Here is a 15,970-nt window from a genome sequence, read left to right as displayed (position 1 = left end):
AGCCCCGGGAAATACCCCCAGGGTGCCCATCCCTGACCTCCATGCGCTGGGACACGGGCTTCAGGTCACATGGTCAGCCTGGGCATCCCTGGTCCCGCTGCCCTCCAAGGACCATGAGACAGTGGAAACTTCAAGCAAATGCTCCATTTAATATCTGGTCACCCCGAGCCACGGCTGGTGGGTTGAGCACCCCAGGGCAGGACTGACGGCTGGATCCTGTGACCTTCCAGCAGCACCACGTAGCTTTCTGAAAATGAAGCCTGGAGTGGTGATGGCAGCGGGATCCCGCCCAGAAGGTCCCTGCCCACAAGGGCTTTTTGTGGTCCCCGCTGCGGTGTCCCTTGGGGCCAGCTACAACGTGGAATGCTTCTCAAAGGGCACAGTCAGGAGTCGGGCAGCTGCCTCGTCCAGGAACCAGCAAAGTTTCCCTGTGTGGGGCTGGACCAGGGCGGCGGGGAGGGGGTTCTCCTCCTTGTCCTCCAAAATCCGCTGCATAGAAAGGGCAGTAGCATGAAAGCATGAGGCCCACCAGCACCCCCAGCACCCCTCAGGGCTCCCATGGCCCCCCACCCCCACAGACAAGACTCTCCTACTCTCAACATGTGATGTTGCCTTGCCAGCTGTCCTAGCTTTAACCAATCAGCAGGTCCTTTCCTTTTCTACCTATCACCTGTGACTGCTCGATATGAGGGTCAGCTCCCCTTCCCTACACAGGCTAGAGTCACACTTTTGCTCTGCAGATCACACTCTGTCTCAGTCACAACTAGTCTGCTCTGCTGTTACACAGTAAAAGGTGTTAGTAGATGACACATCGACAAACGGGCACAGCCTATTCCTGTAAAGCTTTATTTATGGACATTGCGATCCGAATTCCATAGAATTTTCATGCATCAGAGAATACTGATTTTGCTTTTTTTCCTGTTTGCTTTAGGATCCTTCTTAGCTGGTGGGATTTGGTCCTGCGGGCCATGGTGTGCTGATCCCCTGATGTGACCTCACGATGAGTAGAAATTATAAATACCACTTTCTAATAGCCAGGCCTATCCCATGCACTCATTTACTCTGCCCACAGCCCAATGAGGTCACCTCTGTTCCCACCCCCATTTTATAGTTGGGGAAGCTGCGGCTTGGGTGGCCTCATGTGAGCTAAAATCGCCTGGACTGGCCATCAGGAGGTCCATGGGGAGGGGCCCTCCCAACCCACCTTGCAGATGGGAAAGTAGAGGCTTGGGTGGGGGGGGTTGTAAAGTGGCTGCCCAAGGCCTTGCTGGGCATCGCCGGTAGGGATGCTGGTCTGCTGGATTCTTTACAGTCTGCACCCTTAACCCCAACACCAAGCACCCTGTGAGGACATCTGGGCTCAACAGTTTGGAAGGACGAATTATTATTTGTTAATTTTTAAAAACATTTCCCCTTTCTTCCATAGTTGGCCTTTTCAGTGACAGTGATTAAAATATATTTTTATTATCTTATTAATAGCTTATCTATTCTATATTTTCCTAAAATGCTACGCATAAATATATCATTTTTTCTTATTCCTCCATTTTTTACCTATTCCTACTACATAATTCTCGCCCCTGATTAGTTTTGTCAGAGGTCTATCTTTGGGAATCTATCACCATTAAGCTTTTAAGAATATTAACCAATTCATCAATTTCTTTTTTCTTAATATTGTAATTATTTATTTCAGACAGAGAGAAAGCAAATGAACAGGAGAAGAAGCGGATGGAGAGGAAGAAAGATTCCAAAGCAGACTCCGTGATGAGCACAGAGCCAGACATGGGGCTCAAGCTCACGACCATGAGATCACTACCCAACCAAAACCAAGAGTCAGACACTTAACCCACTGAGTCACCCAGGCACCCCTTAACTAATTCATTAATTTCTGATTTTATTTTATTTTTTTTAAAGATTTATTTATTTATTCATGAGAGAGAGAGGCAGGCAGAGACATAAGCTCTACTTAGGGAGCCCGATGTGGGATCTGAACCCCGGAACCTGGGATCATACCCTGAGCCAAAGGCAGATGCTCAACCGCTGAGCCACCCAGGCGTCCCTAATTTCTGACTTTAATGTCAGTTATTCCTTCCACTGACTTTCTCTAATTTATGTCATCATTCTTTTTCCTAAATCTAAAGTGCTCAATTTAACTTTTTTTAATTTAATAATTTTTTTTAGTATTCTGTTTTTAAGTAATTTCTACACCCAATATGGGCCTTAAACTTACACCCTAGAGATCAAGAGTCACATGCTCTACCGACTGAGTCAGCCAGGTGCCCCTATTTAACAATTTTTAAAACCGCCTTTTTTACACTATGAATTTACCTCTGAGTACAGCTCTAGCTTCATCCCATCAATTTGATTTCATAACAGTTTGTTCCTAACTAACCTTTAATTAGTTTCCATCTCCTCTTCAACCCAAGAATTACTAAAGTACCCTGAGACCTGGTACTTCCAGCACAATAATGTCTGGGGCTCTATTCTATCCCTGGGCCCACATGCCTGTGACCTTCTTAGGAATGAGGCCCTCAGCCATTACCTTCAGGACAGCAGCCTTGCCTTCTCCAGTTGCCACAAAGATGACAGTTCGGGCCGCATTCAGCACAGGAAGTGTGAGGGTCACGCGCTGTGGTGGTGGCTTTGGGGAATCACTGATGGGGGCAACAATCTTCTCCCGTTCCTAGGGGAGGGCGGGCCAGAGTGGAGATAGAAGGGCAATGACACTTCAACTTCTTGTGAGCTCATACACACTTAGCATGGTCCATCCATCATTCCATCCCCTCCTACAAATCTTGTGGTGCTTGATCTAAACCTTCACTTTAAGATGGGTGAACTGAGGCTCAAAAGAGTTAAGCCCAGCCAACTGGCAAAGGCTGACTCAAATCCCGCTGTGGGTACCCAGCCGCCCAAAAGTGGCCCTCCCTCTGGAAGCCCTGGTCAGCAGAGGCCCATGCGGGGGTGCTTACCTGCAGGAGGGGGTGGTCTGGGAAGAGTGAGCAGGTGTGGCCATCAGGACCCACCCCGAGAATTAGCAGGTCAAAAACTGGAATAGAGTCCCCTTGGAAGGCCTGGGTGGGAAAAAAGACAGTCCTGACAGGTGTGGGGGATACTCCAAGGGCACAAACAGTAGTCAGAAAAAGAATCCCAAGTGGTTATAACACAGGGTGCAAGACTCAGCCTCACCTGCATGAAAGGGACTTTATGAGGTTCCATATTTCACCTGACTGGCCAAGAGTCTGGGGACACAACTGTCCCCAAGATGTGAGAACCCAGGCCCGCTCCCAGAGTGTCAGAAGCTGGGCTGCCCTCAGGGACCCAAAGGTGGGGCTGTGGCCTCTCAGAAGGGAGATCCTCAAAGGCATCTGTCCAGGGTGGAACTGCATTTGCCAACTGTCCTTGTAGAGGGGGGTAGATTTTGCTGGTGACAATCACGCAGTGCCGCCTGCAGGGCTGCTCCATCACCACTGTATGGATGAGGCCTCCCTGGGGCCACACTCTGGGACTTACCTGTCTCAGCTTCTTGGCATAGTCCTCGGCTGCCTCCTCCACAGGTAGCTGGGGGTTAATGGTGATCACCTGGCTGTCAGGAATGGGCAGCCTGGAGAGCAAGTGGGTCTGCAGGAGATGGAGGGACAAAGTCACCAACAGCAACGCATGGTTCCCAGAGGCATGAGGATGCCTCCAGGACAGGACTGCCATTACACCCACCTCCTGTGGGAGTCAGGAACCCAGTGGCATTCTACCAGGAGTCTTTCTCAAGTCCAGCAGGATTGGGGGCCTCCTGGCCCCAGCCTGCACCCAAGTAGCCACACCACAGCCCTGTTTCCAAGCCCCCAGGGTTCCCTGCACCTCAGGATCAAACCCAGCCCCTCTCTGCCCTCCATGGGGTCCTGCTGACCTTGCCACCCCAACCCACACGTAAGCCACTGCTCCTGCCTGGGAAACTCCTCTACATCCTTCAGACCACCTTTTCCGAGCATCTACCCGTTTGTCCCCTCATTGTGGCCTGGAGGCGCCACAACTTTGATAACCATTGACTTCTCTTCCAGGCTGCCACTACAGGGTGCCCATGCCCAGCATATAGCACACACCATAGCCTCTGAAAGATGGATTTAATTTCTGTGGAAGCACCTGGAGTCAGGCCTCCTACAAGGTGGAGGGCTCTAGCCCTTTCCCTCATCTCCCCAGATGAGCCTTTGATCTGCTCTGGCTGGGACAGACACTGCTGACCCCTACCTTGGTACCTCCCTTCACACAGGATCTTGGCAGCCTTTGCCATAGAGATAATGTCAAGCTGAGCCACACAGAAAAAGAAGCAGAAAAAAATATTGCATTTAGAGGGGGCAAGTGACAGGGACACGGAGTAAACATGCCATACCACATAGGGCTGACTGCCCTGAACAGTGGCCTGAGGAGTAAGAGCTCTGTATTGAGAATAACGGGGAGCCAAGGAGGGTATGTGAGCCAAGGAGGGACGGGGTCAGATCTGTTGTTGGAAAGACCTCTCTGCTTTGTCCAAGGTCCCCATCTATACACATTCTCAGGGATTACGCTGAGCAAAGCCAAGCCAACGGGGAACATCAGTGCCCTATTTCAGTCCCGTGATCCTCTCCTTAGCTGCACTTTGCCTACAGGCTCAGAGCCATTCCCTCCTCCTCCTCTGGCTGGGCTCCTACCAGGGAATCAGCGGCTGGTGTCTCAGTCAGGCAGGTTCCTGGAAGTGGAACTGCTGGTTGATCGGACTGTTTCTCTCTTAACATTCTGCAGGCATTGAGGAACCATTCCCAGGAAGGAAGCAGCCCCAGCTAATCTTCCCAGCCCAGATGAAGCCCGGACCTCAGCAGTAGAAACCCATAGAGCATACAAGGTGAACAGGAGACCATCCACACCGAGAGAGCCTGAAGGGACACGGGATGCGTCCTTGAGGATAGAAGCAATCCTGCATTCCTTTTTTTTTTTTTTTTTTTATTTATTTATGATAGTCACAGAGAGAGAGAGAGGCAGAGATACAGGCGGAGGGAGAAGCAGGCTCCATGCACCGGGAGCCTGATGTGGGATTCGATCCCGGGTCTCCAGGATCGCGCCCTGGGCCAAAGGCAGGCGCCAAACCGCTGCGCCACCCAGGGATCCCCAATCCTGCATTCCTATACTGGGTTGACTCAGGGCCCCCCAAATTCATGTCCACCCAGAACCTGAGAATGTGAGCTTCTTTGGAAGAAGGTCTTTACAGATGTAATTAGCTGACTTCATAGTAGATTAGTGTGGGCCCTAAATCTAATGACTGGTATCCTTCTAAGGACAGGACACAGAGAGAATCAGAGAAGGCCATGAACAGATAGATGCAGAGACTGAACGCCAAGAAACACCTGCAGCCCTCAGAGGCTGGAAGAGGCCAGGGATCCTCCCCTTGAGCCTCCAGAGGAAGTAAGGCCTTGCCAACACCTGGATTCCAGCTTCTGGCTTCCAGAACTGAGAAAATAAATTATTGTTGTTTTAAGCCACCTAGTTTGTGGTCCTTCGTTATGGCAGCCCCAGGGAACTCACATGACTCCTCTCACCAGGGAACTGGCAAAAGCAGCAAATCCTTGCCCCACATCTGTTCTCACGGCATAGTGTTTGCCTTCGCCATACCCTCTGCCCCAGCTCTGCGCACGGCCAGGTCCTCAAACCTCCAGGCCTCAGCTCAAACATCATCCCTCAAAGCACCCCTGCCCCACCGTCCCCGCTGAAGGATCTCCCCGGGCACTTCCTATCTTACACTATTACTTTTGTCTACACTGCATTATGGGAATGCTCTGAGTGTATTTCCCTTGTTTACTGCCCTATGTGTAGGTGGCCAATGCCCCACTATGAGTCCCATGAGGGAACTGCCCAGCACCCTACTGTGTCCCCAGTGCTGGATACAGGGACACAAACAAACATCCCTGGAACTTTTTTTTTTTTTTTACTGTTTTGTTAGAATTTTGTTACATGAGCAAGTACAATTTTCCTAATAAAAAAAAAAAGCAAAAGTTCTTCAGATGAGCTTGTCTGCCTTTGGCTCAGGTCATGATCCTGGGTTCCCGGGATCGAGTCCCACTTCGGGCTCTGTGCAGGGAGCCTGCTTCTCCCTCTGCCTGTATCTCTGCCTCTCTCTGTGTGTTTGGAAGGAAGGAAGGAAGGAAGGAAAGATCAAGCCCACTTTTTAATGAAGCTCTTGAGGAAGACAAGGCCCTGCCCCTGAGATATGTCCCAGATGGTGTCTGGGGGGTCCAGTTCAAACCCTGGCTCCCTCACTGGTCATTAAGTGATCCTGGCACACAAGCTTTCCTCTTCTGGCCCGTTTCTCCATCTATGAAATGGAGGAACTAACTGCCTCCACCTCACAGTTATTGCGAAATTTCATGAGATGGTGTGGATAAAGTGCTTCGCAATCAGTAGACCTTCCTTCTTATGACAAAACAAACAAAGAACCCCAGAAAATCAGCTCAAGCTTCTATGCAAAGAGACAGCAACACACCCAGGACCCAGTGACCTGAAGCCTGTGGCCACGCCCGCCCCTGCCACACCTCCCTGGGCGCATTTTTCCACGTCTAGGGCGGGAGGGGTTGCCTCAGATGCAGGCGGAGAACCCCAAGGCGGACCACGCCTCCTCCTGAGGACCAGGCCTCAGTTTCCCTGATTCTATAGGACCTGAGCCCACGAGCCAAAGATCACCAGCCTGGGAGGCGACCAGCGCCGAAAAGCTGCGTGCAGATCACCACAAAGGCGTCCAGGTTGGAGATGAGAGAGCTGACACCTCCTGCCTGGCCGCCCTAAGTCACCCCTTGCAAGCTACCAGGCCGGGGGCCTGGGCCTCTCTAGGTCACTGTTTCACCTCCACACCCTCGCCCCGGCGCTTCCCTCTACCTGGCCACCGGGTAAAGCATAACGGGACTTCAAGGCCCCCGCCGGCCCCCAAGGGTGGCAGTGGAGGTGGGAGTTCAGGGCTCCCAGCCGACCATTCCCAGAGGGCGTCGTGTGACCCTGAGCGACCCCCGCGGCGGGGTTCAGGAGGTGGGCGCGGCCTTCTTGAAATGACCCCCAGCGGCCCCCGTAGTCGGGCGCGGACGGTGGGCGCGGCCCTCTCGGCGTGACCCCCGGCGGCCCCCGTAGCTCTCACCCGATAGAGACCGTACGTGCTCTCGGCGTGCTCGAAGGGCACGAGGCGCTCGTCGCAGAAGCCCACGGTCCAGCGTGCGAGGCCGGCGGGGCCGGCGGGGGCGGCGGCGGCGGGCAGCTCACGAGCCAGCATGGAGACTAGGCTGCCGCCCGACAGGCCGAGCGCGAAGCGAGCGCGAGCCCCCGCCAGGCAGCACGCCGCCCGCTGCGCCACCAGTTGCGCTAGCGACGCGCCCAGCTCCTGCGGGCTCGAGAAGACCGAGATGAGGCCCGGGGCCGGCGCGGCCATGGCGACGGCGGCGGCGGGGAGGCGGAAGCGCTCCGGGCAGCCTCCAGTGCGCCTGCGCGGAAGCCGGCCCCGCCGCTCGGCTGTCAAGACCTTCGGGCGGCCGCCGGTGGCGCATGCGCAGTCGCACGAGTGAGGGCGCGGAGGGGACCCGCCGTAGACCCGAAGGGGCTTATGGATTTTCTGCACGCAGTGCCGGAGCTCCTTCCTGGGCTGGGGCAGGCGGAACCGGTGCGGTTGCCCTCGGCCTCGTGGTGTCAGGGCGGGGCCGGAGAGAGGACGCTAGAGCTGGGGTCCCCAAGAGGGGATTGTGGGGTGGGATGGAGGGAGGAGATGGGAGACTTCCTGGAGAAAGGTACATTTTGATAGACTTTGTCATAACATTTATCTTGTTGCTTTTTGTTGTCTCCCTCTTTTAATTAAAATACAAGCGACATGAGGGCAGGGTTTGTTTTGTTCACTGATGCCTCGAAGCCTCCTGAACCGTCATGCCTGGTGCAGTGGTGGGCCTGAAAACATAATTGTTGAGTTGCTTCTGCAAATGCTACCTGGGGATCTCTGTGTCTCCATGAGGACCCAGAGAGGTCTCCACACTGGCTTGTTTCCCCTAGAATGGGGCAGATGGGTCTTGGCTGATGAGAAAGGGTATTCCAGGGAACAGCGTGGGCAGAGATGGCTGAAAAGGGGAGAAGGCCTGGTGGGCCTGGGTAACTGAGCCACTTATTGGGGTTGGAGGGGATAATTCAGTACCCTATAAGTGCAAGGAGACATGTATATAGGTAGTGCATCTTTAAAATCCGTAACAAGTGAAGAAAACAGTCCATTTACAATAACATCAAAAAGAATGAGATACTTAATAATGAATCGCAAAACTTGTGCACTGAAAACTATAAAGCTCTGCTGAAAAAAATAAAGGTGATCTAAATGGAAAGACACCTTATATTTATTAATTGAAAGATTTAATATTAAGATAGCAGTACTCCCCAAATTGGTCTACATATTTAATGCAATTGCTATCAAAGTTCGGACTTTCTTTCTCGTAGAAATTGACAAGCGGATCCTAAAATTCAATATGGAATTGCAAGAGGCCCCAAGTAGCCGAAACAATTTTGAAAAAGAACAAAGTTGGAAGACTCACACTTCCTGATTTCAAACTTACTACAAAGCTGCAGTAATCCAGACAGTGTGGTATTGGCATAAGGAGAGACATAAATGATTAGAATTGAGAATGCAGAAGTATGTATCTATGGTCAGTGACTTTATTTTTTTTTAAGATTTATTCATTTGAGAGAGTGTGTTGCACACGAGTAGAGGGAGGGGCAGAAGGGGAGGAAGAGGGAAAGAATCTCAAGCAGACTGCTCTGAGCACAAAACCAAACGTGGGACTCAATCTCAACCCCAAGATCATGACCTGAGCACCCAGGCACCTGAGTGTGGTTGATGAATCTTTAACAAGGGTGCCAGGATCATTCCAAGAGAAAAAAAAAAGGCCTTTTCAACAAATAGAACAGGATAGTCACATGTAAAAGAATGAAATTAGACCCTGTAGTTGTAGAATTGTAGACCCTTCCCCAATCGCCAAATGTATGTACACACCATCCTCAGAATATGTAGATCTGTTGGGATACTTGGCAAGGAGAAATAAAAGTTGCAGATGGAATTAGACTGCTAATCAGCTGTCCTTAAAATAGGTTACCTAGATGGGCCCCATGTAATCAGAGTCCCTATAAATGGAATAAAGAAGCAGAGGAGAAAGAACCAGAGGAATGACAGCATGAGAAAGACTCACCCACTGTTGTCTTAGAAAATGGAAGAAGGGGCAATGAGCCAAGGAATGTGGGTGGCATCTAAAAGCCAAAAAAGGCAAAGGAAATGGGTTCTCTTAACCTCTAGAAGGAATGCAGCCATGCCAGTGCCTTGATTTTAATCAAGTGAGATCCGTTTCTGACTTCTGAACTTCCAAACTATAAGATAATAAATTGGTGTTATTTGTTGCATCAGCAATGGAAAAATAATACAGAGCCCCATCTCACACCATAATACAAAAACTAAAATGGATTGGGGCACCTGGCTGGCTCGTCAGAACATGCGACTCTTGATCTCAGGGTTGTGAGTTTGAGCCCCGTGTTGGGTGTGGAGATTACTTAAAATCTTAAAAATTAAAATGGATTGAAGACCTAAATGTTAGAGTTAACTAAAATCTCTTAGAAGAAAACAAAGGCATAAATCTTTCTAACCTTGGGTTGGACAATGACACCAAAACACAGGCAACAAAACCAAGTAGATGAACTGGACTTCATCAAAATGAAAAACATATTTCAACTGACACCAGCAAGAAAGTGAAAAGAACCCACAGATTGGGAATAATTTGCAAATTATATATGATTAGGATCTAGTGTACTGAATACATTAAGAACTCTTACAATTCAAAATTTTTTAAAAGACTTTATCCATTTACTCATGAGAGACAGACAGAGAGAGAGGCAGAGACACAGGCAGAGGGAGAAGCAGGCTCCATGCAAGGGAGCCCAACGTGGGACTCAATCCTGGGTGTCCAGGATTGTGCCCTGGACTGAAGGCGGCGCTAGACCGCTGAGCCACCTGGGCTGACCACAACTCAATTTTTTAAAACCCAATTTAGAAAAGGGTAAAGGGGGCACCTGGGTGGCTCAATCCATTAAGCAATTGTTTTCAGCTCAAGTCATGATCTCAGGGTCCAGGGATCAAGCGCCACATCGGGCTCCCTGCTCAGTGGGGAGTCTGCTTCTCCCTCTGCCCTTCCTCCCACTCATGCTCACGCTCTCTCTCATATAAATAGAAATCTTAAAAAATTAAAAATAAAAATGGGCAAAGGTCCCAAATAGACATTTCTCCAAAGAAGATACAGAAATCGCCAATAACCACATGCAGAGATGTCCTCTTTATTAGCTGCCAGGGAAATGCAAATCAAACTATGAGATACCACTTCACAGACCCAGAATGGTGACTATGATACAAAAGAACAGATGGGATGCCTGGGTGGCTCAGTTAAGTGTTCAACTTTTGGTTCTGGCTCAGGTCATGATCTCATGGGTCATGAGATTGAGCCCCAAGTGAGCCCTGAGTGGGCTCTGTGCTTAGCAGGCAGTCTGCTTGAGATTCTCTCCTCCTGCGCCTCCCCCTATTCACCCTCTCTCTCTCTCTTTCAAATAAAGAAATCTTTAAAAAGACAGATAAATATACTCACAAGCACACACACATGCATGCACATATACACACATCCTCTTTTATTTCAAAGGTATCTAATTGCTTGTGTAAAATGGCCCCACCCCTTTAATCCTGAAAAATTACCAAAAGCAGCTCAGGTTCAAGACAAACTTGGGGAGGGGATCCCTGGGTGGCGCAGCAGGTTTAGCGCCTGCCTTTGGCCCAGGGCGCAATCCTGGAGACCCGAGATCGAATCCCACAGTCGGGCTCCCTGTGCATGGAGCCTGCTTCTCCCTCTCCCTCTGCCTATGTCTCTGCCCCCTCTCTCTCTCTCTCTCTCTGTGACTATCATAAATAAATAAAAATTTTTAAAAAGACAAACTTGGAGAAAAGAACTGCTTTCATTTGCTAGAAACCTAAGCAATACAGAGCATAGGTCAAATCTCAGTATTACTCATTAGACTGCTATGACTCCATTCGCTGGAAATAATCTTAACTGTCTGCATGCAGGAGCTGGAGAGTGAAAAGAAGGGGCTGCATCCAGCCTGGGGAGGGGAGACATAATCGCATTCCTGTCCAAGATGTTGAAAACATTTTGTCTTTCAAGCTGTTAGGTGATTTTGGTTCTCTGCGCTTAAGGGGTAGTCTTGGAGCAGAGGGTAGAAGGTTGGGATATCAGATTGGAAAAGGAAGGCAAGAAAGAAAAGCATAAATGCCACCATCACAAGTAGGCATACTAATTGTAGAAAGTGTGGTTATGTGGACGCTGCGTCGGCAGGATCCTGGTGGGGAGCACGGGGCCCTCTTAAACACCACAGATGGGGAAAGTGAAAGAAGGTGCTGTAGACAAAGGTGTGGTCAGGTTTGAGGATGGTGAGCAGCCTGGAGCTAGAGCATCAGCTAGAGGATGTTTCCACCAGTTGGTAAATGGGACAGGAAGAGGAAATGGTTTATGGGGACCTCGAGGAGGGTAGCTGCTGGAGGAGAGGGTGGCAGACAAGAGCCATGGCCCTCAGTAGAAGAACGTAACCCCGATCACACCAAGGTCTACCAGGGAATAAGTACTGTGACCTCTTTCCTCCTCTGATCTGTTGGTGTCACCCAAAGACTGAATCCATTGTGCCCAGAGGGCAAGGGAGCCAACTGAGGCAGCCCACAGTGACAGCTTCCAAGGAAGGGTGGAAGGTGACTTGTTATCCACAAAGTGTTGTTCAGACGAGTTTTAATATTGAGCACACTTCGCTTCAGCAGAAGTCAGGACCAGAGGCTTTGCTCTGATGTCCTGGTTATCACAATGCTGAGACTCTACACCTATAAGGAGCTGTCCTGCTCACCAGGGCTCCACACGTCCTCACTCACCATCGCAATACACCTGAGGCTTCACTCAGATGCTCCCATTTCACACCTGGGGAAACTGAGACTTAGGGGACCTAATGGTTTCTTCATGTACTCATTTAGAAAACCACTTATCAAGCTCCTCCTGTGCCCAATGCTGTTCTTCATCTGATGGAGCCCCTGGGTGTAGTCCCTACCCTCTCCTAGCTTACACCATCCTGGAGAAGTCAATTAAAGATGAGCCACAAACACAAGAAAAAAGCAGTGCAGTAATGGAGATATCATAGGTGACGGGAGAGGTGACTCGGGGCTGTAGAGATTGGGAGGTGAACGAGATGCCATTTACATGGAAGCCTGGTTGTGTATTTGGAGGAAGAGTGAGGCTCCAGCAGGAGCATAAAGATGCAAAAGCCCCAAGGCAGGAACATGAAGGCAGGCAGTGTGATTAGAGACTGACCACCCAGCCCAGACCAGAAAGGCTGGTCTTGGGGGAACCTCTGGAAGGCTTTGAATAGGGGAGAGCCTAGGGAATGTTTTTAAAAAATCACTTTGGCTCCTAGGTGAAGGGATTGTGAGGGGTGGGGTGGAAGCAGGGAGGTCAGCTAGGAGCCATTTTAGGGGGTTAGAGAAATCTAGTGTTGGCTGGGTTCAGTGGGTTCAGGATCTGCTTTGAGGCAGGGCTCCTGGTCCTTTCTAATGGATGGGCCGTGGAGCATGAGAAAAAGAGGAATCAGGACTGAGTTCCTGAACGTCTAGCTTACTTAATTGGATGCATGTGGAGTTTAAACTCACTGAGACAGAGAAGAAGGCTGGAGAGAAACCCCAGGTCCGTGTGTTGGCCATGTCTTGCCTGAGATAGATATATTTCCCCAAAAGAGTGCTGGCAAGAATGTGGGAAGCTGAAACTCTGAGACACTGTTGTTGGCGGGACCATAAAATGGTGCAGTCGCCTTGAAAAAAATCTGGCAGTTCCTCAAAATATTAAACAGTTACCATATGGCCTAGTATTTCCATGCCTTGGTTTAGACCCGAAATAATTAAGAACATACATTCACACAAAGACTTGTGGATGTTCACTGCAGCATTACTCACAATAGCCAAACACTGTAAATACCTTAATGTCCATCAACTGACGAATGGTCAACCCAACGTGGTCCGACCATACAATGGAATATTATTTGGCCACAAAAAGGAATGAACCCAGATGAACCTTAAAAACACAATGCTGAGTGAAAGAAGCCAGACACCAAAGACCACATGTTGTATGATTTCATTTATATGAAACGTCTAGAACGGTCAAATCCAGAGACAGCAAGCCAGTTAGTGGCTGCCAGGGGCTGGGGGAGAGACTTCTAATGGATGAAATTTCCTTTTGGGTGACTGAAAATGTTCTGGAACCAGATAGCGGTGACCGGTTGCCCAACTTTGAACACTAAATGCCACTAGATTGTACAACTTCCAAGGGCTGATATTATGGTATGTGAATGACACCTCAATTAAAAACAAATCAGTAGGGACGCCTGGTTGGCTCAGTGGTGTGATTCTGGGATCAAGTCCCGCATTGGGCTCGCCACGGGAACCTGCTTCTCCCTCTGCCTATGTTTCTGCCTCTCTGTATCTCTCATGAAGAAATAAAATCTTAAAAAAAAAAAAAAAAAGAACCACACAGATCAGTAGGAGTTGGCCAGGCATGCAGCGTGGGAACAATGGTTCAGGCATAAGAGACAGCAGGAGGAAAGGCATGGAAGCCAGACACAGGCTGGAAATGACCATTACAGTAGAAGGAGAAGAGCCTTCAGGGTGACGGTGCCAGCCAGGGAGCCTGGGCCCTTCCCCAGGGTGAGGGAGGCCCTTGAAAGTTTTGAGGCAAGGTCGCAGCCTGCAGCCACCTCTCCTTAGAGAGGCTCTCCCTCTTCCACATGCCCTCTAGGCTTCTCCCTCCTCGTCCCTCACACACCACCCACCCAACCCCTGCTGCTCCTGGCCCACGTGCTGATGCCAGGCTGGGGTTTTCTCTTCCCACATCACAGGGATAGACATCCCCTCTGTACACATCTGTCCAGGAGCCCTCTGTAAAGGAGAGGCTTGGGGCGGAGTGCCTTCTGATCCTGGCTCTCCTCCAGACTTAACAAGTCTTGCTCCCTGGGGGCAAGTCACAGAACTTCTCATTACACACACACACACACACACACACACACACACACACACAAAACAAAGCTCTTGGGGCGCCTGGGTGGTGCAGTTGGTACAACCATCTGACTCTTGGTCATGATCTCAGGGTCCTGGGATCAAGCCCCACATCAGGCTCCACACTCAGCATGGAGTCTGCTTGAAATTCTCTCGCTCTCTCTCCCTCTCCCTCTGCCCCTCCCGCTCCTGCTGTCTCTCTAAAATAAATAAAATCTTTAAAAAATAGATAATATCTCAAGCCATCTAAAGGCATGGGTTTTTTTTTTTTAAGATTTTATTTATTTATGCATGAGAGACATAGAGAGAGAGAGGCAGAGACACAGGCAGAGGGAGAAGCAAGCTCCATGCAGGGAGCCCGACATAGGACTCGATCCTGGTCTCCAGGATCTCACCCCAGGCTGAAGGTGGTGCTAAACCGCTGAGCCACCAGGGCTGCCCTAAAGGCATGGATCTTAAAGGCATCTTGCTAAGTGAAAGAAGCTGGTTTGAAAAGGCTGTACATCGTGGGATTTTAGGTGTGTGACCTGGAAAAAGCAAGACTATGGGGACCGTAAAAGATCCATGGTTGCCAGGGGTTGGGATAGGAGGGATGAAAAGATGAAGCATAGGGGATTTTTAGGGCAGAGAAACTGTGATACCATCGCAGGGGACACGTGTCAACACGCACAGAATGTACAACGCAGAGTGAATGTGAATGGAAACTGTGGACTGTAAATAATGATAAAGCATGAACACAGACTCATCAACCATAACAAACGCAGTGTAGTAAGGCAAGATGTAAACAGTAAGAGAAACAGCAGTGCGGGGTGAGAGAGTATATGGGAAGTCTGCACTTTCCACTAGTTTTTTTTTTTATAGACCTGTAATTGCTAGTAAATAAAGTTTGTTGTTATTTAATTAAAAAGACAAACACAGAGCCTGTTGCTGGGAGTCACCAGGATTATTTTCCTGCCAGCTCAGAGGGAGTTTCTGACCCTGCTGAGAGTCCCCAGCTTTGGAACAAGAAAGGTCCCTCTGGGCTGCTTTCTTGCCAGGAGCCGCTGGCGTTAACTTCATGCCTCTTCTCATGCCTCCGTTCTCTTATCTGTACAATGGGGACCATGGTGGTTGTGAGGTCTGGTGGGATGTTACTTTATCAGCACACCAAGGGCGCTCCATCCCGGCGGCAACAGGTCCTTCTCCTGCCTCCCTCACCTTGGGGACCACGGGCATCCAAGGACCAGCCCCACCCACAGATGAACAAGGGCCATCCCAATGAACCAGGTTTATCCATGGATGAACCATCCCAACCAGGGCCTCGTCCATCCCTTCCCCCCCCCATCCATCCCCAGGGCTGCCCCCTCAGTGTCTCCTCCCAGAAAATGCTCAATCATCACAAACCTTTGCTCCTCTGTCCCCTGAAGTGGAGACAAGATGAGACAGATGTTGTAATACTAGAGGAGGAACAGCAGAAGTGGGGATTAAGTATATAAACTCTGGAGTTGCACGTCCTGGATTGGAATGCCAGCTCCAATAGCCACCTTTGCAGCCCTCACCGAGAGCTATGGCCACCCTGGGGCACCTTTCAGAACCCACAGCAGATCAGTCCCTCCCCTGGGACTGAGCCCCCAGAGGCTGCAGGGAGGCAGCAAGGACCCTAACTGCTAATGGGCAGGCAACCTGTGCTCCAGCCCCAGAGGCCTTGCAGCTGGGCTTCCAGGCCACAGAGGGCAGTGAGAAAAGGTCACGTCTTGCTCTTGTCACATGATCACGAGTTCTCTGGCAAAAAGTCCTGCCTTCTGAAACTCAGAAAGGGTTTTGTGCCATGTGGAGACAGACAGTAAATAACCAGGA

The 15,970-nt window shown here is 50.1% G+C and overlaps 1 protein-coding gene across 1 annotated transcript; it reads right to left on the bottom strand.

The window, feature by feature from the left end:
* Window positions 1-129: 129 nt before the first annotated feature.
* PGLS (6-phosphogluconolactonase) lies at window positions 130-7,734 on the bottom strand. The gene is made up of 5 exons (XM_041763752.1): window positions 7,142-7,734; window positions 3,508-3,615; window positions 2,967-3,068; window positions 2,540-2,680; window positions 130-489 (listed from the first exon to the last, which is right to left on the bottom strand). The coding sequence occupies exons 1-5, from the start codon at window positions 7,427-7,429 to the stop codon at window positions 352-354; spliced, it is 777 nt and encodes a 258-aa protein (XP_041619686.1). The 5' UTR covers window positions 7,430-7,734; the 3' UTR covers window positions 130-351.
* Window positions 7,735-15,970: the final 8,236 nt, after the last annotated feature.

Source organism: Vulpes lagopus, chromosome 7 (genome assembly GCF_018345385.1).
Source record: "Vulpes lagopus strain Blue_001 chromosome 7, ASM1834538v1, whole genome shotgun sequence".
Lineage (NCBI taxonomy): Eukaryota > Metazoa > Chordata > Mammalia > Carnivora > Canidae > Vulpes > Vulpes lagopus.
The sequence above is the reverse complement of the archived record's forward strand: the minus strand, read 5'-3'. Positions and strand labels throughout refer to the sequence as shown.